Genomic DNA, 26,093 nt, shown 5'->3' on the forward strand with positions numbered 1-26,093 from the left:
TTCCTGGTGAGCCAGCATTGATGACAAGACTCACCCGGGTGTTCACAAACTTACTATGGTTTCCGACCTTTACCTTTTCAAGTTACAGTAAATCCACAGGGAAGAATAAAAAGCAAATCACTGTTGAAACAGCTGATTCTTTTCGCCTGCTAGCTACCCAGACTCTGGGCGTCTGCCACCTTATCTGAGTCCAGACCTAAGTTCCTGGTAGCCCCTTTCTGATACCTAGGCAATCTGTGGTCCCTGTTTACTCATAATTAACCAAAGCATGTGTTTGCAGCCTATCAGTTTTTGAAGGCAGTCAGTACAGCGGCCAATCTCCCAACCCCGTGAATATTTCATTTTGGAGATTACTGCATAAATATTGTATTTGGATATTGCGGTCCGGGTCATCACATTAAAATTGCAAGATGATGCTGTTATCCCATCTAATGGAACATGAAATTAAAAGGCTGCTCCACGGAAAGAAAAATTCTGCAAGTCGTCCCACCTGTATTTCTTCTCTCTCTCTCTCTTATTCTTAGTTGGTCTTGATTACCATGTAAGTTTTGATATAGAGTATGTCAAATTTAAAGTTTTAAACACAGTTAAGTGTGCCCACTGGACATTATCATATAATTGGCACCAGCCAGAGTCGAGGTAGGATTTTATTTCCTCAGACTCGGCGGCTTCCTTCAGTGGGTCCGTGAGTGTCAGTGAGTGCTGTGGTGAGCGTATTGAAAACCCTTCACCAGGTCGCTCCCCAGAGAGAACATGGCTTCGCTAACGAACTTGGATTTTGCACTAGGAAAGGTGTGTTAGGGAAAGAACAGGGCCAGGGATGCTGGGCACGTGGGTCTTCTGGTCGGCTTCTGCCCTTGTTTGTATCCTCAGAAAAGCTGTCAGCCTTCTCTGGGCTCCCATGCGTCCGTCTAATGCTTGCCCCACACCTCTTGCTGAGTATAACAGAGGGACTTAGAGAATGTCACAGCTGGAAAGTACCCTAGAGATTACCTAACCCAGTGTTATTAGGACTGGTGGTCTGTGGGCTGGATTCAGCCTAGAGATATGTCTTATTTAGCCAGAAATGCTTTTTTTAAGGGATTTGAGTGCTTTTCAGAAAATGCAGTCTCTACGTCTTTGCTGACTCCACCTACCCTGTTATCTTATACTAAGCCCCCCTCACAAACTTATATTATTTGTCTGACCCCTGTAGACATTTAATTTTATAACCTAGACCTAGCCCAACTTTGTCAGTTTCCCATGGGGGAAACTGAGTCAAGGTCATCATTTTCCAAATTCAACCAGCTGGTTACTGGTAGAGCCACATTGCAATGTAGATGAAAAGCACATTTTAGCAGAATTAAGTCCGTTCACCACCAGCATCATTGTTGTCACCATTTTTATTACACTAGCATCAGTTTGGTTAAGAATTAAATATATTACACCATCGTGCTCAGTGAGTGACCAACGTCAAGAAGCAGGTCCTCTATTTATGCAGAAGAAAATGCTAGGGATGTGGGTTCATTAGTGAGGTTTCAGGCAGTTCCCTTTGGTAGATTTGTGGGAGGCCCAATGGGAGAGATTCTTTGTAGAATTCAGCATGACCAACAGGGTGGGACTGTCTTCAGCTTCTGTGCTCTGACGTCTGGTCATCACCATAGACCTTTCCTGAGCAGATGCCTTGCACTCTTCCAGGACCTGTAAGGTAGGCAGAAAGGAGGAAGCCAAGATCAGTTCTAGTGAGCACAGCATCTACCTCAGAGGAGACAGGTAACTCTAATGTGAAGACAGAGATGAGGTCTGCCGTGGAGGCACAAAGACCTCTAGACACACAGTGGGGGATGCAGCCTGCTCTAGTGGAAGAGGTGGCATTAATGTGCCACAGCCATGGCTACCTGCCCCATCTGGAGCCTAAGAACATTTGCATTCATCACGGTAATGATAAAGGTGACATCATTCGGGAATGTATTAGTCAGGACCCTTTCAATTGCAAGTCACGGAATCCCATCTTAAAATGCCTTACGCACTTTACTGACAAGTCTGGGGGTGAATCGGGTATAGCAGGATCCAGGGTCTCAAGCAAAGTCATCAAGGCCTTGTCTGTCTGCCTCTCCCCCTCCCTTACTTCCTCCCTCCCTCCCTCCCATTCTCCATCTCTCTTTTTTTGTCTTCTCTTCTATGTTACCTTCATGATCAGACAACCTCTGTACTCATGGTGACAAGATGGCTGTCAGCAGCCCTCAGCTTGCATTCTTCCAGAAAAAAATCCCCTAGAAAAGCGCTCCTTCCTAGTATTTCCAGCAAAACTCCGGAACCTAGTCTCAGACTCAGCTTGAGGTGCGTGCGCATCCAGGAAGCAATTATGGCAGCCAAGCGGGTGGAATACTCTGATTGACCAGGCTGAGTCGTGTTCCCACCCCTGGTGCTGGGGGTGAGGCAAGCCAAGTGAACTGAGAGTTGAGGGTGAGCAAGTGTCCAAAATAAAGTCAAGGTGTGGTTCCCAGACAATGGATGCTGGGCAGACAGAAACAAGGGAATGAAGCCCCGTTATTTGCTACAATGTGGAGGACCCCTGAAAACACGAAGCTAAGTGGAAGAGACTACAACTTGTGTGATTCTCTCTATAAGAAATATGCAGAGTAGGAAAATCCATAGATGGATTGCCAGGGACTGGAGGGAAGGGGGAATGGGAAGCAACTGCTGATGAGGATGGGGGTGTCCTTTGGGGGTGACAAAATATTTTGAAACTAGAGATGACGATTGCACAACCTCGTGAATGAACGAATGCCATTGAATTGTATGCTTTAAAATGGTTGATTTTATGTTGTATGAGCTGGAGGGGCAGCAGGATCCCTGGGTGGGGAGACCTGTAGACTATAAACTCCCAACGAGATAACCAGCTCCTGAGGAGGAGGGACCATCCTCACTTCTCCTTGCCTCAAGGCCAGCACATGCCTGGCACATAGTAGGTGCGAAGTTAGTGCTAACTGCAAATGAACTGAGAGTTTTGGCCAGAGAGTTTGGCCCTAGTTCTGTCTACCCTCCCAACACACCCACCTTACCAGCTCTTTGACCTTTGATTTCTGCATCTACAAATTAGGAAATGCCAGTTCCACCTTGCCTGGCTTGCAGAATCCCAAGAGTGTGTGTGTGTGTGTGTGTGTGTGTGTGTGTGTGTGTGTGTGTGTGTGTGTGTGTGTGTGTGTGTGTCCTAGAGCAGGAGTTATTAATCTGAGGTTCATGGATAGAATTCAGGGGTCTGTGACTTTGAATAGGAAGAAAATGATCTTAATTTTCACTAAACTCTAACTGAAATCTAGCTAAATGTAGGGTAACAAACCACCACAGTATTAGCAGTTACTGTTAGGAATCACTTTTTTTTTTTTGGCCATGCCACATGACATATTGGATCTTAGTTCCCTAACCAGGGATCGAACACTTGCCCCCTGCATTGGAAGCGTGGAGTCTTAACCACTGAACCGCCAGGAAAGGCCCAGGAATCACATATTTTCAAATCGCGTTATAATTGAGGCATCCACTTCTAAATGTCATATATGCTCACCTCTTCTTCAAAATTACAGTAGTTTTTAGACCTACTACAAGACCTTGTGATTAAATGTGTTAAAATGGAAACACATGTAATTATCATAAATGTGGTGTTTTAAAATATATTTTATAATACTCATTTTAATGTGTGAATCAAGAATCATGTAAATTACTATATCATCACTTTGGTGTTTGTGAACATATTTTGTAACCCTGTGTATTTTTGTTGTGTGCATTTAAAAGCATTATTCTGCAATGGGATAAATTGGGAGTATGGGATTAACAGATACACGCTGCTATATATAAAACAGATGAACAACAAGGATTTGCTGTAGAGCACAGGGAACTATATTCAATATCCTGTAATAAGCTATAAAGGAAAAGAATCTGAAATATATATATGTGTATATATATATATGTGTGTGTGTGTGTATATATATATATATATATATATGAATCACTTTGCTGTGCACCTGAAACTAACACTATATTGTAAATCAACTATACTTAATTTACTAATTAATTAATTTTAAAAAATAAATTAAAAAAATAAAAGCATTATTCTGAGATGAGGGTCCCTAGGCTGTATTCACCAAACTGCCAAGGCGTCCATGGCATGAAAAGGTGATTTCAGAAGTTCTCTAAAGAGGAAGCAGATGTAGCAGATGATCATTGCCATCTAATCGTGCTGGGTGGGCAAGTCCCCTAAGCTCTCTAAGCTTCTGTGTCCTCATCTGTAAAATGGGCATAATAATAGTACCTACCTCATAGGGTTATAGACACCAGCCTCACTTGTGAAGATCAAGTGAAAAACTACACACAGAGCCCCTAGCTCAGTATCTAGCACACAGTAAGTACTCAATAAATGCCTTTATTGCCGAGACTGTGCCATTTCATTTGGACTCTAGGTGGCGCTCTTTCAGGGCTAAGCACTACTTTGTCTTGCCCAGGTTCATCCGGAAACAGGGCCTGGACAGGCTCTTTCTGGAGTGTGATGCCCACATGTGGCGCCTGGGGGACCGGCGGATCCCAGAGGGCATTGCCGTGGATGGCGGCTCAGATTGGTTCCTGCTAAACCGGAAGTTTGTTGAGTATGTGACGTTCTCCACAGACGATCTGGTGACCAAAATGAAGCAATTCTACTCCTACACTCTGCTTCCTGCAGAGGTGAGTATCCAGGAAAAAATCCCTGAGAAAGGTAGGGGTTGGCTCTAGCCTTTGGAGCAAAGTGGATGCTGAATTTTTTGCTGAATTTTTGGCAAAGCCACGCAGGGTTCAATACGTTGTCCTCCAAACATCCAGAGGAAGATGGGGAACTGTTTTGGCTACCAGGGACCTTGCTGTCACAGCAGGGCCCCTGGTCCCCTCCAGTCTACATAGAGGTTGTATGGAGTAGATGCATAATGCTGCCACCAGCAATCTAGACAACATCTTTAAAGATGTAAAGTAAAAAAGGCAGTTCTTCCTCAAGACACTTGGCTCCCATTGGTCATAAAACCATCACCATATACTGATTTTGTTAGAACAAGACACTTTATTGCCATTTTTCAGGAAACTGTTATTTATATAAATACAAAGCTCTCATACCTACAGTAGCAATGGTGCCCCCTAGAATTGTGCAGTGTGTAACCTGCACAACTGTATATGCTGGCTTTTTCAGGAAACACCCACATCAACTTTTGACAGATCCTCCACATTTACCAATCCTGTAATAACTTTTCAACACCAAGAATTCCTTTTCTAATTTTGAATAGTATTCTATCATTCCCTGACAGACAGTAGTTTTGGCCTCATCAGTCACACCAGAAATTCCAGTGATCCCAAAGCCAGGGCTTCTGTTAGGTTTGCACTAGCCCCCTGCATTGACAGTCACTGTGTCCAAATGCTTGGGACTCGGCATTTCCTGTCGGCTTTTGGAAGTATTTGAAAAGCTCTGGGAAGTCTGTCACCACTTTTCAGACCTCAGGATGGGAAACTGTCTTAGTTCAGGGTGCTAAAACAAAATACAATAAAATGGATGTACTTATTAGAGTTTTGGAGGCTAGAAGTCCTTGATCAGGGTGCCAGCATGGTCAGGTGAGATCCCTCTTCTGGGTTGCAGGCTGACTACTGACAGTCCTTGCTGTGTCCTCACATGACAGAAGGGGTGAGGGTCCCCTTTATAAGGGCACTAATCCCATTCATGAGGACCCCACCCTCATGATTTAATCACCTCCCAAAGGCACCACCTCCTCACACTGTCACATTGGGGGTTAGGATTTCAAACTATGAATTTTGGGGGGACACAAACATTCAGTCCATTTCAGAAGTCCTGTTGTGTAAGATTGCAGGGTATTCTGAAACAGCCCCAGCCCCATCTGGAAATGGGTCGGGACTCAGTGCTGAAGTGTTGCCCCTGACACGCCAGTGGCCTTCTTATCAGACCTGGACTGAGAGATTCTAGATTACCTCCCTGACCTCCAGTTCACTTCCACCCTAATTTCCAACTTCAGAAAATTCCAGAGCTGGTTCTGTCTCTATTGAGCCTGCAACACCTCCCATGAATGGCCCACCATTCCTGGCTGTGCCCCATCTCTGGACCACTCAGATTGTGTGTTTCTAGGCCAGACAAGACAGTGCAACTCATTTGATGGTTTCCACATCCCTCACCGACATCTGGGGCAAGGCCAAGCTCTGAGTAAGGCTGACTGCCCACTTCAATCCTGAGGGATGATGGGCTTGTCATCACTGGGCCAGGTTTTGCTATTCTGCACACATGTTAAGTAATCAGCTTTTAATCCTATTTCAGCAAAAATCACCTTTTCTATCAAGTCTGATAAGCTCCTCATCCATTATCTTGCAGGGAATTTCTGTATCATTACAAAAGGACACAGGGCGATCGATAATTGGGTACTTTCCCCCACTGCTTGATGGAGAATATGTGCCTCTCTGGGCTTGTAGACAATTCAAGCTTAAAATGCAGGTTCACAGGCATGTCATTTAACATCATAAGAAGGGCAGCTGGGGTGTGGATAGAGCCTCATTTTGTCCACTCACCCATTGAGAAGAGACTGTTTGGGGCTTTGGCTGTTTAATCAAGGTGCCCATCCCAATGCTGGTTCTCTCTGTCCCAGCCATCACCCACTTCCCAGCACACACAGGCACTTTACACTCCAGCATCCCTGTTAGATCCCACCTCCTCCATCCCAGCCTTTCTGTCCTGCCCTTCTCCCAGACCACCTCCAGGGGACCAGTTTAGAAGAAATCTGAAGGCTGTGCCATGAGTTTGTAACAGGAAGACACGTGCTCCCCAACAGCTTCCCTAGGAAGCAGAGAGCAGGGGGGAACGTGTCTGCCTGGTATCTGAGGTTGTTATAAAACAGTTGTCCAAATAGAAGTCAGTCTCTCTCTCTCTCTCTCTATCTCTCTCTCTCTCTCTCTCTCTCTCTCTCTCTCTCTCTCACACACACACACACACACACACACACACACACACACACACACACACACACACACACACACACACACACACACCCCGTCTCTCTCTCTTTCAGCAGCTCCAACTATGTGTCTCTTCTCTGGTCTCTCTTTTCACTCTGAACATTGCCTCTTTCTCAGATTCCTAGGAGAAGTTGACCAAGCCTCAGGAATGGGGGGAGATTACGGCGCTTGGCTCAGCACCATGGACAGTAGGAAGCCCCATGGACCCCCACCTCCTCCCCTCCCAGTGTTGTAGTCGCTACTCCAGTGACTAGGGCAGGAGGGCATCCGTGATTCTGGCCTCCCTCTCCCAGGAGTGAAATTCCAGAGCTTCAATCTTTGTTTTCAAGATATCTCAGACCTGAGTCTCTTTGGTTTCAGGTCTAACTATTTGCAAAATCAAGAGCCCTTTTGGCCCAGGGTTTTCTACAAACTTGTCCCAGTGTTTTTCTCTGGTCCCCATGTGTTGACATAACCTAAGGAACTTTCTCTCTCTGCTGAGCGGACAGAGGATGTCCTGGGTGATAAGAGATGTCTTGAAATCAGTTTCTAGGCTGCTGGGGAGAGACATCTTAGAGAAACACTCGGAGCAGTAACTTCTAAGCAGCATTAAGCCACCCTGGACAAAACCTCCAGGGTACCCTTGGTTGGCCTCGACTGGCACTGACCCCATTTGCAGAGAGAACAGCTGAGTCTCCAGGAGAGTCCCTTCACTGTCAGGTGGCCCTCGGGAAGGACCCCTCACTCCAGCCCACTCGAGGGAGGCTGGACGAGGTCTCAGGTTGGTCCCTCTCTGCCCCGCAGTCCTTCTTCCACACGGTCCTGGAGAACAGTCCCCACTGCGACACCATGGTGGACAACAACCTGCGCATCACCAACTGGAACCGCAAGCTGGGCTGCAAGTGCCAGTACAAGCACATCGTGGACTGGTGCGGCTGCTCCCCCAACGACTTCAAGCCGCAGGACTTCCACCGCTTCCAGGTGAGCCGCGCCTTCCGGCCAGCGCCCGCAGGCATCCAAGGCAGCCCTGCAGGTCATTGGATCCTGCAATTCCCAACCCTGGTTCTTTTTTTTTTTTTTTTTTTTTTTTTTGCGGTACGCGGGCCTCTCAGTGCCGTGGCCTCTTCCGCTGCGGAGCACAGGCTCCGGACGCGCAGGCTCAGCGGCCATGGCTCACGGGCCCAGTCGCTCCGTGACATGTGGGATCTTCCCGGATCGGGGCACGAACCCATGTCCCCTGCATCGGCAGGCGGACTCCCAACCACTGCGCCACCAGGGAAGACCCCCAACCCTGGTTCTTGATGATAATCATAACAACGTCAACAGTAGCCAACGTTTATTGATCACTAACACCATGCAAGGCATGTTCTAACCACTTTCCCTGTATTGACCCATTAACCCTACAACAGCCTTGGAAGATACATACATACATAGATTATTATTCCATTTTAGAGATAGGGAAACTGAGGCAGAGAAAGTTCCATAACTTTATGCAACGTCACATAGCCCAACATATCTGTTTCCAAAGCCCATACTTGTATCCATTTCTCTATACTGCCTTTCAATCAGAATCTCCTGAAATTTTTGTTAAAAATATATTTCTGGGTACAAACTTGATTAGAGGGCAGAGTTTCTCAACCTCAGCACTCTTGACATTGTGGCTGGGTAATTCTATGTTGGGGTGAGGGGGCTGTAGGATGTTTAGCAGCTTCCCTGGCCTCTACCCACTAGGTGCCAGGAGCGCCTCCTGTTGTGATAACCAGGGACGTCCCCAGATGCTGCCTAATGTCCCCTGTGGGGATCCAGTAGCACCCTGCAGTTATGACAACCAGGAATGTCTTCAGACATCGCCAGCTGTCCACTGGTGGCAAACTCATCCCCATTTGAGAGCTTTTGATCTCCAGTGTGGTCCAGGAATTTTTATTTTTAATATATTACACTTTGAGAAATTCTGATGAGCAGACAAGTTTGTAAAACACCGCGCTCTGTGAACTTTAAAGGAGGAACAAGAAGAAACGTTATTGCCTTCACAGGTATCTCTGCAAGGCCTATCGATTCATAGTTCTGGGGAGAGCAGAGACAGGAGGGTGGCCAGTGCCCCATCTGCTTCCCGTGAGCACCAAGGGTGCCTTGGACCCCAGAGCTATTCAGGATGGCGACCTCTTCCCACCCCGTGTGAGCACACCTCCCACTCCCTTTAGGCCAGTACCCTGAGTTCTTCCTCCTCTCCCCCTCACCATGCCCAGCCTCAACTGCCCAGAGCACATAACAGAAGGCTACAAAGTGGTTAAGCAAGTCACTTTGAGGTCACTAGAGCCACCACGTGGAGATGATGTGCTGCTTCGCAGACCACTAACGTGGGGGAGGATGGGGGGGGACAACAGTGCCAGACTGGTAACCCAGTACAAGGTGCCCCTGCTGCCTTGCTCTGGTACATAACGGAAACGTCCAGGGAGGACACGGACTGCCACGTGAAGCTTCCACCCTCGTAGCCTGGTTCCTAGGAGTGTGGTCCACAGACCAGCAGCAGCAGCATCACTAGGCAACTTGTTAGAAATGCAGGATCTCTGCTGCTCCTGACCTGCTGAGTCAGAATCTGCATCGTAACGAGACCCCCAAGCCACTAGAAGGCTCTTCTGTTTGAGAAGCACGGGGTACGGGTCTGTTCTATCCCAGGCTCTGTGCCTGGTCCCCTGTGGGCGTTGCCTTCACCGGGTAGAAATCATCTCCATGTGCAGGTGGGGAAACCAAGGCACAGAGGCAGGGACTTTCTTGTCCGTGGACATGCAGCTTGCGGAGTCGTAGGGTGGGAGGTCCCACACAGGTGTTTCCAGTTCCAGACCTGGGCTTTTTCCATCAGACCCCGCTGCCAGCCTGGTCTCATGCCTGGTCGGGTGCAGAATACACAGCAGGTTTCATCCCATCCTTCTTATTCCCTCAAGGTTCCCACCTAACGTCTTCCGCCTGCGTAAGCAGTCGCTGCAATAGGTATTCTTTAGTCTGTTTTGGGTGGCAGATTGAGAGCTACCCGGGGGCCTCCTCAAACCCATGTTAATTGAGGCATGAACTTGGGTGACATTTTAGTTCCATTGTCCGTGCAGAAAGGATCTGCTGAGCAGAAGGAGGGTGGCGAGGGGAATATTTGACCTATTCAAAAGAGAAAATAGAGAAGAATTCCCACTTTCGTAGAGGACCAGTCATCACCCTCATTGCAAAGGACCTTCATCATTTAGAGCAAGAAGCCGGGTGATTCTTGGGTGCACTGCCCCTCTGGGGCCACTCCTGGGCGCCGGCACTTGTATTCCAGTCCCAGCATCCTGGGGACATCGTGGTCTCTGATAAAGATGAGCTGACATAGAGACTGAGTTACATGCTCACAGCTCTTTAATTCGCAGTAAACAAAGATCAAGAATATCCCCCAACATCTAGACTCAAGAAGCTGCTGCCTGCACGGAACTCTTGAGTTCTTGTTGAAAGAACTCCGAGGAAGAGAACTGTAAATATAGAAACGTGCCCTTTAGGAGCTCCAGCTATGATCAGAGAATCTCGGGAGGAGAAAGGAGGCTGCCCTGCCACTGAGTCTGGTTCTCTGCCTCCAGAAAACGAAGACTTGGAAGCCCCTGGTAGCAGGCTTAAGGGTGTAGTGATAATAGTCACATACTCATAGCTGCTAACACCGTGTGCCAGACTCTATGCTAAGTACCCATATTATTATACCCAGTTTAAGGATGGGGAAACCGAGGCCCTGGATGACTTGCCCAAAGACATACACAGCTTGAAAGATGCAGAATGAGGATTTGAACCTACGTGGTCTGGCTCTTTTCAGTGCTGCTATAAGGGAACTGACCTGACCCCTTCACCACAGAGAAGGGGGTGTGGTTCCCAAGGGTCATGAAGCAGAGAGCAGGTGGGATGTTCCAAATACTAACAAGGGTTTTTGTTATTGAGGCTTCGAGTTCCCCCAACTAGCAGTGTGATCCTAGGATGATGCAGAAGAAAGAGCTTGGGTTTTAGAGTCATCGGATCTGGGTTCAAATCTTTACAACTGTGTGAGTTTGTACATATCACTTGCCCTCTCCAAGCTCAGTTTCCTCATCTGTAAAATGGGAATCGTAACACCTGCTTTGCAGAGTTACGAGGATTAGAGTTGGGAGGATTAGAGGTAATGACAAAATGCAGTGCGCTATATATAGCACGTGCTCAGGAGTTTTTATTGACATTATTGTTGCTATGAATCCACTGCAGTGAGAACAATGCTAGACCCAAATTAAGGTCAATAATTACACTAGATCATAGGCTCCTCAAGGGAGCGGTCTGTGTTTTAATTGTTTCCGTAGCCCTAGACCAGAGGTCAGCAAACTACAGCCCCTGGGCTAACTCCAGCCCACTGCCTGTATGTGTAACTAACGTGCTTCTGGAGCACAGCCGCTGCCCATTCATTTACCTGTCTGTGGCTGCTTTCACACTATGACAGCAGAGTTGTGTAGTTGCAAAGCTGGAAATACTTATTGTCTGGCCTTTTGCTGAAAAGGTTTATTGATCTCTGCCCCAGACCGTAGTTTTAGACCTGGTAGATAATAAGGGCTCAATATTTTATTTCTCTAACCCTTGATGCTGTATCTGAATCCTGGCTCTGCCATTACCTTGCTGTGTGACCTTAGATAAGTAAGTCCCTTTCTTCTCTGGGACTCAGCCTCCTTGAAAATTTGGTTTACATAAATGGTTCTCAAACACTGCAGCACAGTCACCTGGGAGGCTTTTTTTGGATACGGATTCCTAAACCTCATCTTCAGAGATGTTGGTTCAGTAGGTCGGCGGGAAGGACTCCGCAGTCTCCACAGGTGGCTCTGATGTGCAGCCAGGTCAGGTGTCCTTCGCATTAGCCTCAAACCCTAGTGAGCAAATGAACCACCTTCAAAGCCTGTGAAGAATACGGATTTCTAAGCCCCACTCCTGAAGGTTCCGATCGGTAAATCCAGGGTGTTCCTTGTGAGTCTGTAAGTCAGTTACAATGCCCAGGAGGCAATAGGGAATGGTAGGGACTGTGGTGAGCCAAAAACCCCATGGCCATCTAAAGGGACAGGTGCTATTCAGCTTTAACTACTTGTCACCGTGTAGGAACATGGGGCCAGATCGTTTCTGTTCAGAGGGAAACCAAAAGTTGCTTCTGTAAAGTCTTCTACCTTTTAAATGTTGTCAGCTAATTCAATTTTAAAACATTCTTCTGGACAACTAAAATATATCCGTAAGAGGTATTAGACCTCCAGCTAAATGATTTCTGAGATCCATCCCAGCTATAAACATCTAGGATATAATTTATTTCACAGATATTTAAGTGATGCTTACTACATGTCCATCATTGCTCTAAATGCTTTACAAATGTTAACTCATTCAATCCTAACACCCTTTTTACAGATGAGGAAACTGAGAACAGAGAGGGCAGTAAGTGTCAGAGCTGGGATGTGGATCCAGGCAGGCCGGCTGCAGAGCCCGGCTCCTAAATGCCCACCTACCCTCATCCCCACTTGCTGACAGTGTTCTTTTTATTTCATGAGCGCAGCAGACAGCCCGGCCCACCTTCTTTGCCCGCAAGTTCGAAGCCGTGGTGAATCAGGAAATCATTGGGCAGCTGGACTATTACCTGTATGGGAACTACCCCGCGGGCACCCCGGGCCTCCGCGCGTACTGGGAGAATGTCTACGATGAGCCTGATGGCATCCACAGCCTGAGCGACGTGACACTGACCTTGTATCATTCCTTCTCCCGCCTGGGCCTCCGCCGGGCGGAGCTGTTGCTGCACGACGCCGGGGAGAACAGCTGCAGGTGAGCCAGGGAGCAGGGGGACCAGGGATGAGGGAACGTCCTCCTCTGTAGGGGCTGCGGCTCCACCCAAGCTTCTCCCTAAAACCATCCACGCAGACATCCCAGCGTTCAGAGCATTTCCTGTCTAAGCCTTCGTCACCCTTTTACCTTCGCAGGATAGCAGATCTAATATTTACCTAATTATTTCCTTTCTGTGGACTCATTCTTTGTGCTAGATATATGTATTTTAGAAGGAAGCTTTATGTCACCGTATTAGATAGTTATTTTTGTTCCACATGGAAAGTAATCATGAAAATACAGAACTTTTTTTTTTACTTTTTATTATGGAAAATGTCAAATATACACCAAATTGAGAGAAAAGTGTAACCCCATCTCTCATCACCAGCTCTAGCAATTACCAGCTCCCGGCCAATGCGGTTTCATCTGCGCCTTCACTCACCTTCCCCTCGTCCCAGATCAGTTTGATTGAAGCAAATCCCATAAATATTTTATCTCTGAAAATTGACTCCTTTTTAAAATGTAACCATACTATCATTGTTACACCTAAAAACATAACCAAAAACATCATGAAAAGGCATAACTATTATTTAAAATGTTCATGTACCCTTTAGAATCATCTCACCTACCACTAGTGGGTACCAGTTGACACTTCAGGAAAGAATGGTCTAGAATATATGAATAGAAGACGGAAGGTGGGAAAATGATTCAACATAACCCCATCTCTCCCCTGCCTTTCCCTAAGCCAGCCAACCCTTCTCGTTTTGTGTACCTTCTCTTCTGTTCTCTAGCAATGTACATTGCAGATATTTCCACAATGACAACGAGGATTTGGTGTCCTGCTTCTTTCGCTCGGCATTATAATACTAGCCCGTCTTCTCCTTGCTGCTCTGCAGCTTCCTTAAGGATAATGACCCTTTTTTTTTTTTTTTTTTTTTTTTGCGGTACGCGGGCCTCTCACCATCGTGGCCTCTCCCGCCGCGGAGCACAGGCTCCGGACGCGCAGGCTCAGCGGCCACGGCTCACGGGCCCAGCCGCTCCGTGGCATGTGGGATCTTCCCGGACCGGGGCAGGAACCCACGTCCCCTGCATCGGCAGGCAGACTGTCAAGCACTGCGCCACCAGGGAAACCCTAATGACCCTTTTTAATGCCACTAGTATTCCACTGAGTAGGAATTCCGGAGTTTGCTTAATTCAGCCCTTTCCTGTTGCTATTGTCAGTAATGGACCGTTGTACATAATGTTCTGATGAATATCTTTTTGCAGAAAGCCTCTTTTATCCCCCTTCTCTTTTCTGATTATTTCCTGAGGATGGGTTCCTAGAAGTGCCTCTAGCCACTCTCCTTCTCCTTCTTGTTCTGCCTCCCACCTTCCTCTTTAAATAACAAAGAAAAAAAAGTATTAATATCAGTCTCTTCCCACTGAGCCTTCTGTGTCCCTCCCTGCCCCGCTCTTCCCTCTTCTCAAGAACAGAAGAAAGAGAGGAAAGGAACCATTTTGTTCCCTAAAAGTCTGAAAACATGGGGCCCCATGCATGCACACCAGCTGCATTTCCACAGGGCTGCACCAGTTTTTCCCTCAGCCTTCCCTCTCCTCTCCCTGCGGGTTCTGGTTTAGTTAAAAGGGAGACCAGAATGGGTTAGGAACCCAGGACCTGCCATTTGAACTCCACTCGACTTACTAGCTATTGACCTTGGACAAGTCATGAACCTCTCAGAGCCTCAGTTTTCTCATCTATAAAATGGGAGTGATCATAAGCCTTACAGCATATGGTGGTGTGAGGTTTAAAGGGGATAATCCTCCAAAGCTACCTTATGAGTTATGTATTATTATTATTAGCCCCATTTTAACAGTATTTTACGTATGAAGTGCTTGGTACATGTTTATGCTGTTGTTGGTATCTTAGTTGCCAATATTCTTAAACTGCCAAGAGCAGCCAATAGGGAGCCGGCTGTGCGAGCTACACGCTCCATCACTGGTTACATGAACTGTTCATCGCTTCCTCTGCGCTGTTCTTTGCTGACCGTCGCCACTGTCCCCACTCATTCTACCTTTTCCCAGTCTTCCAGGGTCATCTCAGGTGCCACATCCTCTGTGAAACTTGCTAAGAGCTCCCCTGATAGCCCACCCCGTGCCTCTCCTGAGCCCAAAGCAGCCTCCAACACTCCCACTGCACTTAGCAGCAGTGTCTTGGATCAAGGCCGTTGGTGAATGTCTTTTGCCCCTGCTGGTCCGGGGTTAGAATCCCTGGCCGAGGAACCACATGTGTGTCCCCAGTAGATGGCACAGTGCCCGATGCTTGGGAGGCAAATGCCGTTTAAGAGTAGTTTTAATCCCAGGCTGCATAGCATTTATAAGGTAAATAATCTTACAGAAAATTTCAGAAGATTCCTCCAATTGATTTATAGTTGTTGAAATTTTCACCTGGTATTTGTTTTGGGATTAAGCAAGCCATCAAGTTGCCTCAGGCCCGGAATCCTTTGGCTTCTACCACATTTTTTATTATAATGGAACCATTGTGCCTGGCTGTGGGAAAAGCCAATATATATTTATGAATATGAGCCTGCAAATAAATCAGGACAAAGGACCCTTGTCCCAAAGGCCAAAAAGAGTAAATTTCTACCCCTGGGCTCTCTGGGGAAACAGCAAGTGAAAACTTTATTTCAGGAGTCTCATTTCCTCTGGGCATTTCATGCAAATTGTGTCTTTCTAGTCTATAGTATAACCTTTCATAAAAATAATGTTTATTGATTTTTTTCTCATTAGGTAGTAACATTTGTTCATTGCAGAAAATCTCAAAATGGCAGTTTGAAAGTTTTCTTGTGAGCCCCGTCCAGAGATAAGGAAGTCAGTATTTTATTACATGTCCTCAAATTCAGATGCCATCAGGACCAGGCAGGAAGCATGTATCCTCCGCACGGGGTGGGCCGACCTGTAAACCAGGGACCCCCGCCGGGGCCCCGGGGCTGAACGCCAGCATATCCTTGCCCTCCGGCACATTCCTTGTAGGAATGTACCTTTGGAGTTGCCAGTCACATCTCCTGAATTTTCAAGACAAATCAGAAATCCGCAGTTTTGTGTGAGCCTCCTAATTTTTTTAATACCCACCTCGTTTAAATAAGAAGCAAAAGCACCTTTGGGCCAAGTGAACGCACCTGAGGCATCCTTTAGGTCCTATTGTATAGCACCTGGCATCTTGTTACAACTCCCTTCTTAGTCTTAATTACTTAATTACCATATAGAGTCTAGAGGAGGTACCAGTGGGCTTTGTGTTCAGTCCTGGGTTACAGGTTTCCTAGATGTACCTTAGAAGCAAAGGGTTCAAGAGAAAATCCTTCTAGAATCTTCCCTCAAACAGTAAGTATGGATTGAGCACCTACCATGTGGCAGGCTGTGTTAGGCACTGGGTGCTCTCAGCCAATGACCCAGACAGACCAGGTCCCGAGCTCAAGGCCCTCCCATGCTAGTGTGAAAGCAGGCTGTACCCCAGCTCACAGAAACAAGAACAAAAGATCTATAGAGAATGAAGAATGAAGATAAACTCAAGTAACAGCAGTGAGCTGGTGACTTAAGTTCAGGGGTCAAGGAAGGTCTCTCTGAGACGGTAACATTTAAGCAAAATAAGACAGAGACAACTATGCAACCATAAGAGGAAAAGAGCATCTCCAGCAGAGAGAATGTCCTATGCAAAGGCCCTGAGGTGAAAATGAGCTTAGCATGTTCAAGAATCCAAAATAAGGTCCACGTGGGTCTTCCCTGGTGGCGCAGTGGTTGGGAGTCCGCCTGCCGATGCAGGGGACACGGGTTCGTGCCCGTGTCCAGGAAGATCCCACATGCCGCGGAGCTGCTGGGCCCGTGAGCCATGGCCACTGAGCCTGCGCGTCCGGAGCCTGTGCTCTGCAACGGGAGAGGCCACAACAGTGAGAGGCCTGCGTACCGCAAAGAAAAAAATAATAAGGTCCACGTGGCTAGAAGGTGGTAGGTTGGGACAGAGGGAAACGATGAGGCTAGAGAAAGAGGTAGGAGGTTTAGACCAGGTAAGGAGTCTGGGTTTTACCCAAGCATAAGCAAAACCCCTTGCAGTATTTAAGGAAGGGACAATGCATATTGCTACTATGAGGATCAGTTATAGCAGACAAAAGTAGGAGGAAGACGAGTAAGGACGCTTCTGCAAAGGTCCAGCAAGACGTGATGTTGGCTTGACCAAGATGCTGGCGGTGCATAGGACAGTAGAGGATGGATTCAGGTGGAGAAAACAGGATTTCTTGGAAGAAGATAAGGGAAAGCGAGCAACCCAAGATTAACTCCTAGATTTCTGGGGCACTTGACCATTGCTCGTTTGCCTGACCCCTTAGCAGCGCCCCATACAACTGACCACCGCCTTCTGGAAACACTTTCTTCTTTTAACTCCCATGACAACAATCTGTCCTGCTTTTCTTCCACCTTTACTAGTCAAACACTGACGACCTTACAGAACAAACACTGACGACCTACCATTTACCTATTGCAATAATGTCGTGTAACAAGCCCCAAATCAGTGCTTTGAAACGTTAAGCATTTACAGAGCCTTCAAGTTTGCGGGCGAGCTGGGCAGTTTTCCTGGGCTCAGCTGGCATCTCTCCTGCATCTGCAGCCAGCTGTAGGTCTTGGCTGGGAGTAGTTGGCGGGTCTAGGATGGCTTCGGCTGGGATACCTGGGGTGGCTCTGCTCTGCTCTGAGTGTCTCATCCCTCCACAGGCTACTCTAGGCGTGCTCTCGTGATCACAGAAGAGCAAGAGAGAGAGTGGAAACGTGCAAGGCTACTTGGGGCCCTGGCTCAGAACTGGCATGATACATCCCGCTCTTCTGGCCAAAGCAGATTTGAGATGGGGGAATAGACTCACCTCATCGGTGCAAGGAAACCTACAGAGTCACATGGGAAAGAGACAGGAGAGGTGACAAATTGCAGACGTTAATGCAGGCAACCCCAGGACACTCTCACAGTGCCATCTGTGCTGTCCACAATCGCCACTAGCCACAAGGAGACATTTAAGTCTAAATTAACTACAATTTCAAATGCAGTTCCTCGGTTACACCAGCCACATTTCAAGTGCTCAGTTGTCAGAAGTGGCCGAGGCTACTGAACTGAACTGCACAGATGCAGAACATTCCATCATGGCAGTGAGTTCTGCAGCACAGTCCAGAGGGAGGGTTTTCTGCTTCCAAAGTCCAGACCAAAGTGGACTTGCGTGGGCCAGGAATGCCCAGCAAGCAGTCTGAAGACAGTGCAGGTTTTTTTTCTCAAAGCCCCGAAGGCATCCGATAACAAGGCAGTGATTTCGGGAGATGCGTAACACAGGAAGGCAGCTTCCCTAACTGTTATAATCAGACATAAAGACTTAAACTCCAGAGCAGGACCAGAGGAAAGGAAGGCTGAGAGGGACAGTGATTTGTGGAATGCTGTCATTAAGGAACCACAAGCACCCTCTAAGTACCATGCGCCTTACACGCTGCAGAAGCCGACAGCTTTTCATTTCACAAGTAGGAAGGACAAAGAACTGGGCTCGTCCAGGCTCCTCCCTCCTCTGGGCATCTCTGCTTAGCTTCCCTGCCCCTTTCAGCGAGAAGCCTTTGCGGATCAAAGGCATGCATCTTAAAACGAGCTACCTACTTGTGTATGTACGAATTTATCTCAGTTTGGCAATAATTTTTAAGGACCATACCCAGTGCCACTGGTAGGGACAGTGAAGTGTAAATCAGGACAACCTTTCTGATAAACTTGGGCAGCAGACATCAAGAGCCCCTTGGAGATTAGAGAGGAAGAGAGATGTTCCCCAAAACATTTTTGCTCAAGGACGGTTAATGCAGCATTGTTTAGAATGGCAAAAAATTAGAAACCAGTTGAACACCCAATGATGGGGAACTTTCTCTATAATATAATAATACCATATTTGGCATTATATTTCCATATCATGGTATTACATACAATGGAAGAATGTATACACACACACACACACAAATCATGTTTTCAGAGACTATTCAAAGACATGGTAATGCTCAGGAAATACTATGAAGCAAGAGCAGGATATAGCCAGTGTGTATATTATGGTCCCAGCTATGTAGGATTTATGTAAATATGTGTGTAGAAAATAAGGCTGAAAAGAAATACGTCATGATGACATTGTTTGCACACCGTTGTCGCTTCTCAGTACCTAGCGCTGGAGGGTCAGTGAATGTGTGTGAAATGACATCGTCTATGGAAGGAAGCATCAGAAGTCGTCGTTTTTATTTTCTTGATTGTGCTTTCACAGTCAGCATGTTTTATGTTTATGATCAGCAAAAAGTTACTGTTAACAGTTATTGAGATCATAGAATCACAGGAAGCAGCTTTCAGGAACACAGCGAGCTTTGTATAAAATGGGGATTACTTTAAGGACAGGACCAGCGTGATGGGTGGGGAACCCCACTGGGATCCAACACACGTCCAGCCCTGACCCATGAGCTTGCATGAGCCTGTGCATGTTTTTCAGGTACTATCCAATGGGCCACCCAGCCTCTGTCCACCTCTACTTCCTTGCTGACCGTTTCCAGGGCTTTCTGATCAAGCATCATGCTACCAATCTGGCCGTGAGCAAACTCGAGACCCTGGAGACATGGGTGATGCCAAAGAAAGTCTTCAAGATCGCCAGCCCACCCAGCGACTTTGGGAGGCTTCAGTTTTCTGAGGTAAGAGGCCAGAAACTACCACACGACATCCCCTCTGGCAGTCCACTTGCTGGGTTCTGTTTCTGCTCTGACACTTGTAGTTGGAGCTGGAGGAGAAGAGGACTTGAAGAGGCCCAAAGATAAGCTGGCCCTGTGCCTGGAGAAGGTTCAGGGTGGTCAATATCAGTGCACCAACCAACCCGGAGCTTTGGTATATTTTTATGGTAGAACTTCTATTCCTTTTCATTTTTCACCCTAACCAGTGATTCCTCCTAAACCTATGTTAGTAATAAACCAGTAACAAACCAGTTTCCTAATGAAGTTGCGGCATGAGTCCCATCTTACAGATTGGAGAACTGGGGCCTGTAGAGAGTCAGTGATTTTCTGGATCGTAGCGAGGAAGCAGAAGGGCTCAACATTGAATCCAGGTCTCTTAGGCCACAAATCCCGTGCTTAATTGTGCTTTTGTTTCCCCAGTTCCTAACACAGGGTTTAACTCAAAGTAAGCACCAGAGCAGTCATTGAATGGATGAGTGAATGGGTGCATGCGTGCATAGAGGGATGAACAGAGGTGTCAGTGGATGGACAGATGGTCTGATGCACGGATCCATGGAATGCAGTTCCCACCTCCCCAGGACCGCATTGGCTTTTAGTTATTTTTCTGCCTGGGGAGATGGATTCACCTAACACCACCCACCCTTGTACCATCAGCCCCACCTCGAGACCTGAAAGGCCCTACATGATCTGGCCTCTGTCTGCTTCTCCAGCCTCATCCAGGACCACTCTTCTTCCCGCTCACTCTTCTTGCATCTTTGTCAAACATGCCAAGTTTATTCCTGCCTCGGGCTTGACACGTGGTGATCCTCCTTCCTAGAATACTGTCCCCCAGGTTTTCACCCTTTTTGTTGTTGTTGTTCATTCTAAGTCCAAATAGTGCACCTTCAGAGAAGCCTTCCGTGCCCACCCACTTAGGCCACCTTTCTACACCCAACATATCTCTATTTTATTTCTTTCTTAGCATTAACCATCTCAAGTGATCTTGTTGATTTCTCTGATAACTTGGTGATTGTCTGCAAGAGAGCAGAGATCACAGCACTGGCTCACTGCTGCACCCTCAGCACATACAAGAGTACACAGCCTTCGTAGATGCTGAATAAGATTTCTGAATGAGTGAGTGTACGTGCTTGGGTAGCGATGCTGGTGGGAAGGGGAGACATGATCAAGCTTGGTGAGCGTTGCCCACACAGAATTCCAGCACCTGATTTCTAACTTCCCCACGTCAGCAAGAAGCTAAACGGGTGATTTCATTCCCGGAGTTCAACATCCCCAATGTGTTTGGCTGCTGTGTTAGGGATGAAGAATCCTGTTTTAGAATATGGAGAATCTTGAAGGTCAGGAGTGGGGTGGGAGGAAGTGTCTGAGTTGCTTCCATTTTCCTTGCTGGTCCTTTTCCAGTCCCTCTGGCCCCGCCTGGCCGACCTGTGCCCGACTGGATGGGCACTGAACAGGCATGTTCAGTGGAAGTTTCTTGTTCAGCCACCATTTTCAGTTAAGGCTCCACATGGATTGGCCGGATCCGAGCTGCCATGGGAGCCCACTCCATAAATTACTGGCGTCAGGGGGCAATTAGACGCTGTCCCAGTTGGATTCTGTGCTGGGGGCCCAAGAGGCCAGTTGAAGACATTAATGTCCCATTAGGGAGATGGATGCCTGGTGGCTGGGCTCTCCCTGTTTATCAGCCTGCCAGTGGGTAACTGGGCATTTCGGCAGTGACGGATGTTGGCCCCTCTGTGACTAGTGATTTGTGAGGCTTTCTGCTACAGCTCTGGTGCCCTTGGTGTGGGAACCACCCAGCTCTCTGGCAGAGTAACAGCATGTGATGCAGGGAACCCTGAAACTTGTGTCTTGATTTTTTTTTCCCCTTAGTTTTAAGGCAAACAGTGTAAAATTGGATGTGAAGGGGGGAACGAACTGCAGGGCCACTTTGTGGGCTATTGAGAACCTCCGTCGGGTCAGCACTGTCCCAGGGCTTTGCATAGGGCCTGGCTCGTGGCAGGCAGCCAGTGTCATTGAATAGCTCCGATTTCTCCATCCCTGGGAGTCCCATGTTAGTGGCTTAGAGGAAACATGCTCATTCCTTCAGCAGGCAGCCCCCAAGTGCCTACAATACATGAGGTGTGGGAGGGGCAGTAGTGTACCAGACAGACCAGACCCTTGTTATTGTGGAACTGCAGTCTAGTGGGGCACTCGGCCAATGAGTGAGCAAATAAATGAACAAAAACGCTCCAGTTAAAGGCAAGTATTATAAAGAAAATAAAACTTCATTCATGTGATTCCTGAGGACTTGAGAGGCTGGTAGGGACAGCTTTCTGTTACCAAACCAAACTTGGGTCTGCTCGCCCAAGCACAGCAAAGCCAATCTACTGACACCGGGTTGTGGTGAAGGAAAGCACAGCGTTTATTCTAGGGCGCCAAGCAAGGAGTCCAGGCAGCTAACCCTCAAAAGACACAAATTCCCTGATGGTTTTTCGGGAAAGGTTTTTAAAGACAGGATGAGGGAGGCCGGTTGTTGGGTGAATCAGCTGATTGTTTGGTGGTGAGGTAATCAGGAGTCAACATCATAAACCTTCTGGTTGCAACCCATCTGGGGGCTAGTGCTTGTGGGCAGCATACAGTTAACTTCTTCCACCTGGTGGGGATTTCAGTATCTGCAAAACAGCTCAAGGATATGGCTCAGGATATTATCTATAGCTCTTGAGGAGGAACTAAAAGGTCCTTGAGTTTGTTTAATGACTAAACTATTATTATTTTGTCTCACTTGACTGTTTTCCTTTCTTTCTGAATTTTCTCACTTCTCTAATTAAATTTATTCTGTGGAACTCAAGGAAGGCCTAGGAGGCTATAAAGTTTTTATTCCAGACAAGAGGCAGGTGGAGGACCTAGGAGGATCTGTCTGGAGAAGGCCCCATAGAGTCCTGCTGGGTTACATTTGATGGAACGATTCATTTGGGAAGGCTTTTCTAATGAGATAACTTTAGGGTTGAAACCTGTGAAAGAGTCAATGGTGGGAAGACCTAGAACATTCTTGGATCTTCCAAGAGAAGAGCATGCACAAAGGTCCTGAGGCTCCAGGAAGGAGGTTGGCATATTCAAGGAGCAGCAAGGCCAGTGTGGCCAGTGAGAAGGAGGAAGGTCTCAGGGGGGCCAGAGGACAGATCATGAGGGGTCTCGCAGGCCCTGGAAAGAAGTTGGAATTGCATTTCAGGTGCAGTGGGGAGGAAGCCTTGGTGACTTTGAAGCTGGGGACCAGTATATTGAGCTTGAACTTCAACACGTACTTAAATTTGAGTAATTGACCACTTGGCAGTGAATGGCAGTGGACTTCCACAGTGAGGCCTGGTGAGAAGACCTTGAGGGCCACAGATGATGTGACAGCAATGGGGCTCCCTCTCGGGCAGCCCCACCTCCCCTCATGTTTGGAGGCTGCAGCTGATGTCCTCCTCCTCTCCTAGATATAGGACAAATTCAAGTTTCCCACCGTCAGCTGCTCCACAGCTCTTCCACCTGGGTTATCTTGGTTTTAGAACTCAGACTTAGGAGACCTGTTCACCCCCATTTCTTTGGGGGATCCAAAGATGATGTTCTGGACTGTCCCCCCGTTCCCCTAACGGGTCATACATCCCTTCCTTAAGTAGGACCCCAGAGTGGTTTTGTGATCATTGATCCATTTGTCCATGTGCTCGGCCCCTAATCTTTCATGACACATGTAGATAACAGATGGATTGATAGGTAGAGATATTGAGCACCGACCACATGCTCAACGCTCTTTTCAGCACTAGTGATATAGCAGTGAACAAGCCAGATGTAGTCCCTGCCCTCATGCAGTTGACAATTTGGGTTTTTTTTTAATTTTATTGAAGTATATTTGATTTACAATGTTGCATTAACTTCTTCTCTACAGCAAAGTGACTCAGTTACACACACACACACATATATGTGTATATTCTTCTTCACATGACAGTTTTGAGCTATGGAGAGAGACGTGTAAATTAGAAGTTGTGATACTGTGCAAAACAGATAGATAGATAGATAGATAGATGATAGATAGATAGATAGATGATAGATAGATAGAAGATAGATAGATGATAGATAGATAGATAGATGATAGATAGATAGATAGATAGATGATAGATAGAAGATAGATAGATGATAGATAGATAGATAGATGATAGATAGATAGATGATAGATAGATAGAAGATAGATAGATGATAGATAGATAGATAGATGATAGATAGATAGAAGATAGATAGATGATAGATAGATAGATAGATGATAGATAGATAGAAGATAGATAGATAGAAGATAGATAGATGATAGATAGATAGATAGATGATAGATAGATAGATGATAGATAGATAGATGATAGATAGATAGATAGATGATAGATAGATAGATGATAGATAGAAGATAGATAGATGATAGATATGTAGATAGATAGATAGATAGATGATAGATAGATAGAAGATAGATAGATAGATAGATGATAGATAGATAGATGATAGATAGATAGATAGATGATAGATAGATAGATAGATAGATGATAGATAGATAGATGATAGATAGATAGAAGATAGATAGATAGAAGATAGATAGATAGGTTAAAAGGCTATGCTGGGCAACTGCTTAGACAAGCACATCAGGGGTGCTTGTAAGCAAAGAAGCCTTCCAGGTAGAGGTGACACCTGGGCTGAGAGCTAGATGATGAACTGGCCAGGAGGGGGGCGGGGAAGGAAGGAAGACGGAGCCCGAAAGAGGGCCGGGCGTGGACGGAAGATCAGGGGAGAGAGAGCCCTTCTGGCAGAGGCGCCGAGAGTGTTCCAGGGTGGCCTGGAGCATGGGGGAGGAGAGGGGAGGGAGAGGGATGGAGATGAAGCTGGAGTTCGTAAAGGACCAGACCTCGCAGGATAGGACAGGAGGAAAGACTGGACTCATGAACAGTGGGAAGGAGCTAGAAAGGATTGTATGGATGGAGGTCACAGGATCAGGTTTCTCTAGAACCATCTCTGACTTTGAGGCCTAGCTTGCATCCTGCCCACTCATTCATTTATTTCTTCAATAGACAGTGTTGTTTTCATTCCTCCTGTGCTTCAGCTGCTGTGCTAGGCCCCAGGGGTCCTCAGTAGGAGCCAGTACCTGGAGAGGGTGGCAGGGTGGCAGAACAGGCCAAGATCTCCCAAGGCTGGGAGGGACGGCCGCCTCTGTCCCAGCGTAACTCCCTCTGCTGCCCCTTAGGACAGCTCCTCAAGGCCAATCTTGGCCTAAAGATGGAAACCTGAAGCACGTTGTGGGCCAGGAACATGCACGTTTTACAACCACCCCAGTAGGTGGTAGGCACCGGCACATGTGTTTTGGATGGATGAATGAATGAATGGATTAGTGGGTGAGTGAGTGAGTGAATGGGAGGCAATATATAGAAGAGTGAATAAGAACCCAGACTCTGGGGTCAGACTTCCTGAGTCCCCCTCACTGATCAGAGCTAGTCATCCAACTGCTCTGAACCTCAGTTTCCTCATGTGTGAAGTGAGGATAACGTCAAGGGTCCCCCCTCCGTGGAGTTGGGAATGTGAGCCAGATCGATGCACCCACCCACTTAGCAGTAGGTCTGGCACACCAGAAGCTCTCAGTAAACATGAGCCGTGGAGCCCTGTGTCCTGGGTATAGTAACTTGTGGCCCGAACAACGAGAAAGTAAACCAGCTCATGTTTGCACTGCACATGTGAAGTCTGCTGAGGGTGTAGACATGTTTAGCCACACCTGCACCCCAGCCTGCACACACACACATCAGAGACGCTGCTCACAGAAGGACCACGGCAGCAGTGTCCTTGTAGTGTGCTCATCTCCTGCTACCATGTACCCACAGGCTGTGTCTTCAGAACATTATTAAACCTCCTGGGGGAGAGAAGAGCCCCTAATTTAATCTGACTTGAAATAGTATCAAAGCTCAGTATCAGGGATCTATGTGGTTAATTCATTTTTTGCCAAGTCATTCATGCATTCATTTGATGGGTGATTGATGGAGCATTGATTGTGTACCAAGCACAGTGCTGGGCACCAGGAATCAGCAGGGGACCAGCCACAGGGATTTGAGCAGTGAGAGGACATTTCACAAGGTCTTTCTGGTTACTGGGTGGAGAATAAATTGCAGGCAGCAAAAGGGGAAGGATGGAAGCCAAGAGCAGATTTCTGGGGGGTCAAAGCCATACACACCCCCCGCTGGCTGGCAGGAAGGATGGATATGGTACAACCATCTCCCACCCCTAGAGTCCAGCTCAGAATGCTTTAGGGAAGCCGAAGCTGTGTCTTCCCTGGAAAGCTATCTGAACTCCTGCAAATGATGGGCGATACTAAGGGGCCCTCACGTTTCCTAGCTTATAATAGGGCAGCTCCAAATCCTGAGCTCCACTCTTGTTCAGAATGATTGTACTAAAAAGAGGCACATTATCTGGAAAGCCAGTGACTAAAGTGGAAATCACCTGCACCTGTTGAGTGGCAGGGTGTATGTTTCCATGGAATGGCCTGCAAGCAGGTATTCATTCATTCC

General features: G+C 47.1%; 1 protein-coding gene across 5 annotated transcripts in view; it reads left to right on the forward strand.

Annotated features, from left to right (window-relative positions):
• XYLT1 (xylosyltransferase 1) overlaps positions 1–26,093 on the forward strand; it is a 492,695-nt gene that overhangs the window by 458,329 nt on the left and 8,273 nt on the right. For all 5 annotated transcript variants that reach the window (XM_079945329.1, XM_079945332.1, XM_079945331.1 and 2 more), the window contains 4 exons: positions 4,479–4,695; positions 7,792–7,968; positions 12,548–12,810; positions 19,317–19,512. In XM_079945329.1, the coding sequence (XP_079801455.1) occupies positions 4,479–4,695; positions 7,792–7,968; positions 12,548–12,810; positions 19,317–19,512 (853 nt within the window). The remainder of the gene's footprint in view (positions 1–4,478; positions 4,696–7,791; positions 7,969–12,547; positions 12,811–19,316; positions 19,513–26,093) is intronic.

This window comes from Stenella coeruleoalba (assembly GCF_951394435.1).
Source record: "Stenella coeruleoalba genome assembly, chromosome: 15".
In the NCBI taxonomy this organism is placed as follows: Eukaryota; Metazoa; Chordata; class Mammalia; order Artiodactyla; family Delphinidae; genus Stenella; species Stenella coeruleoalba.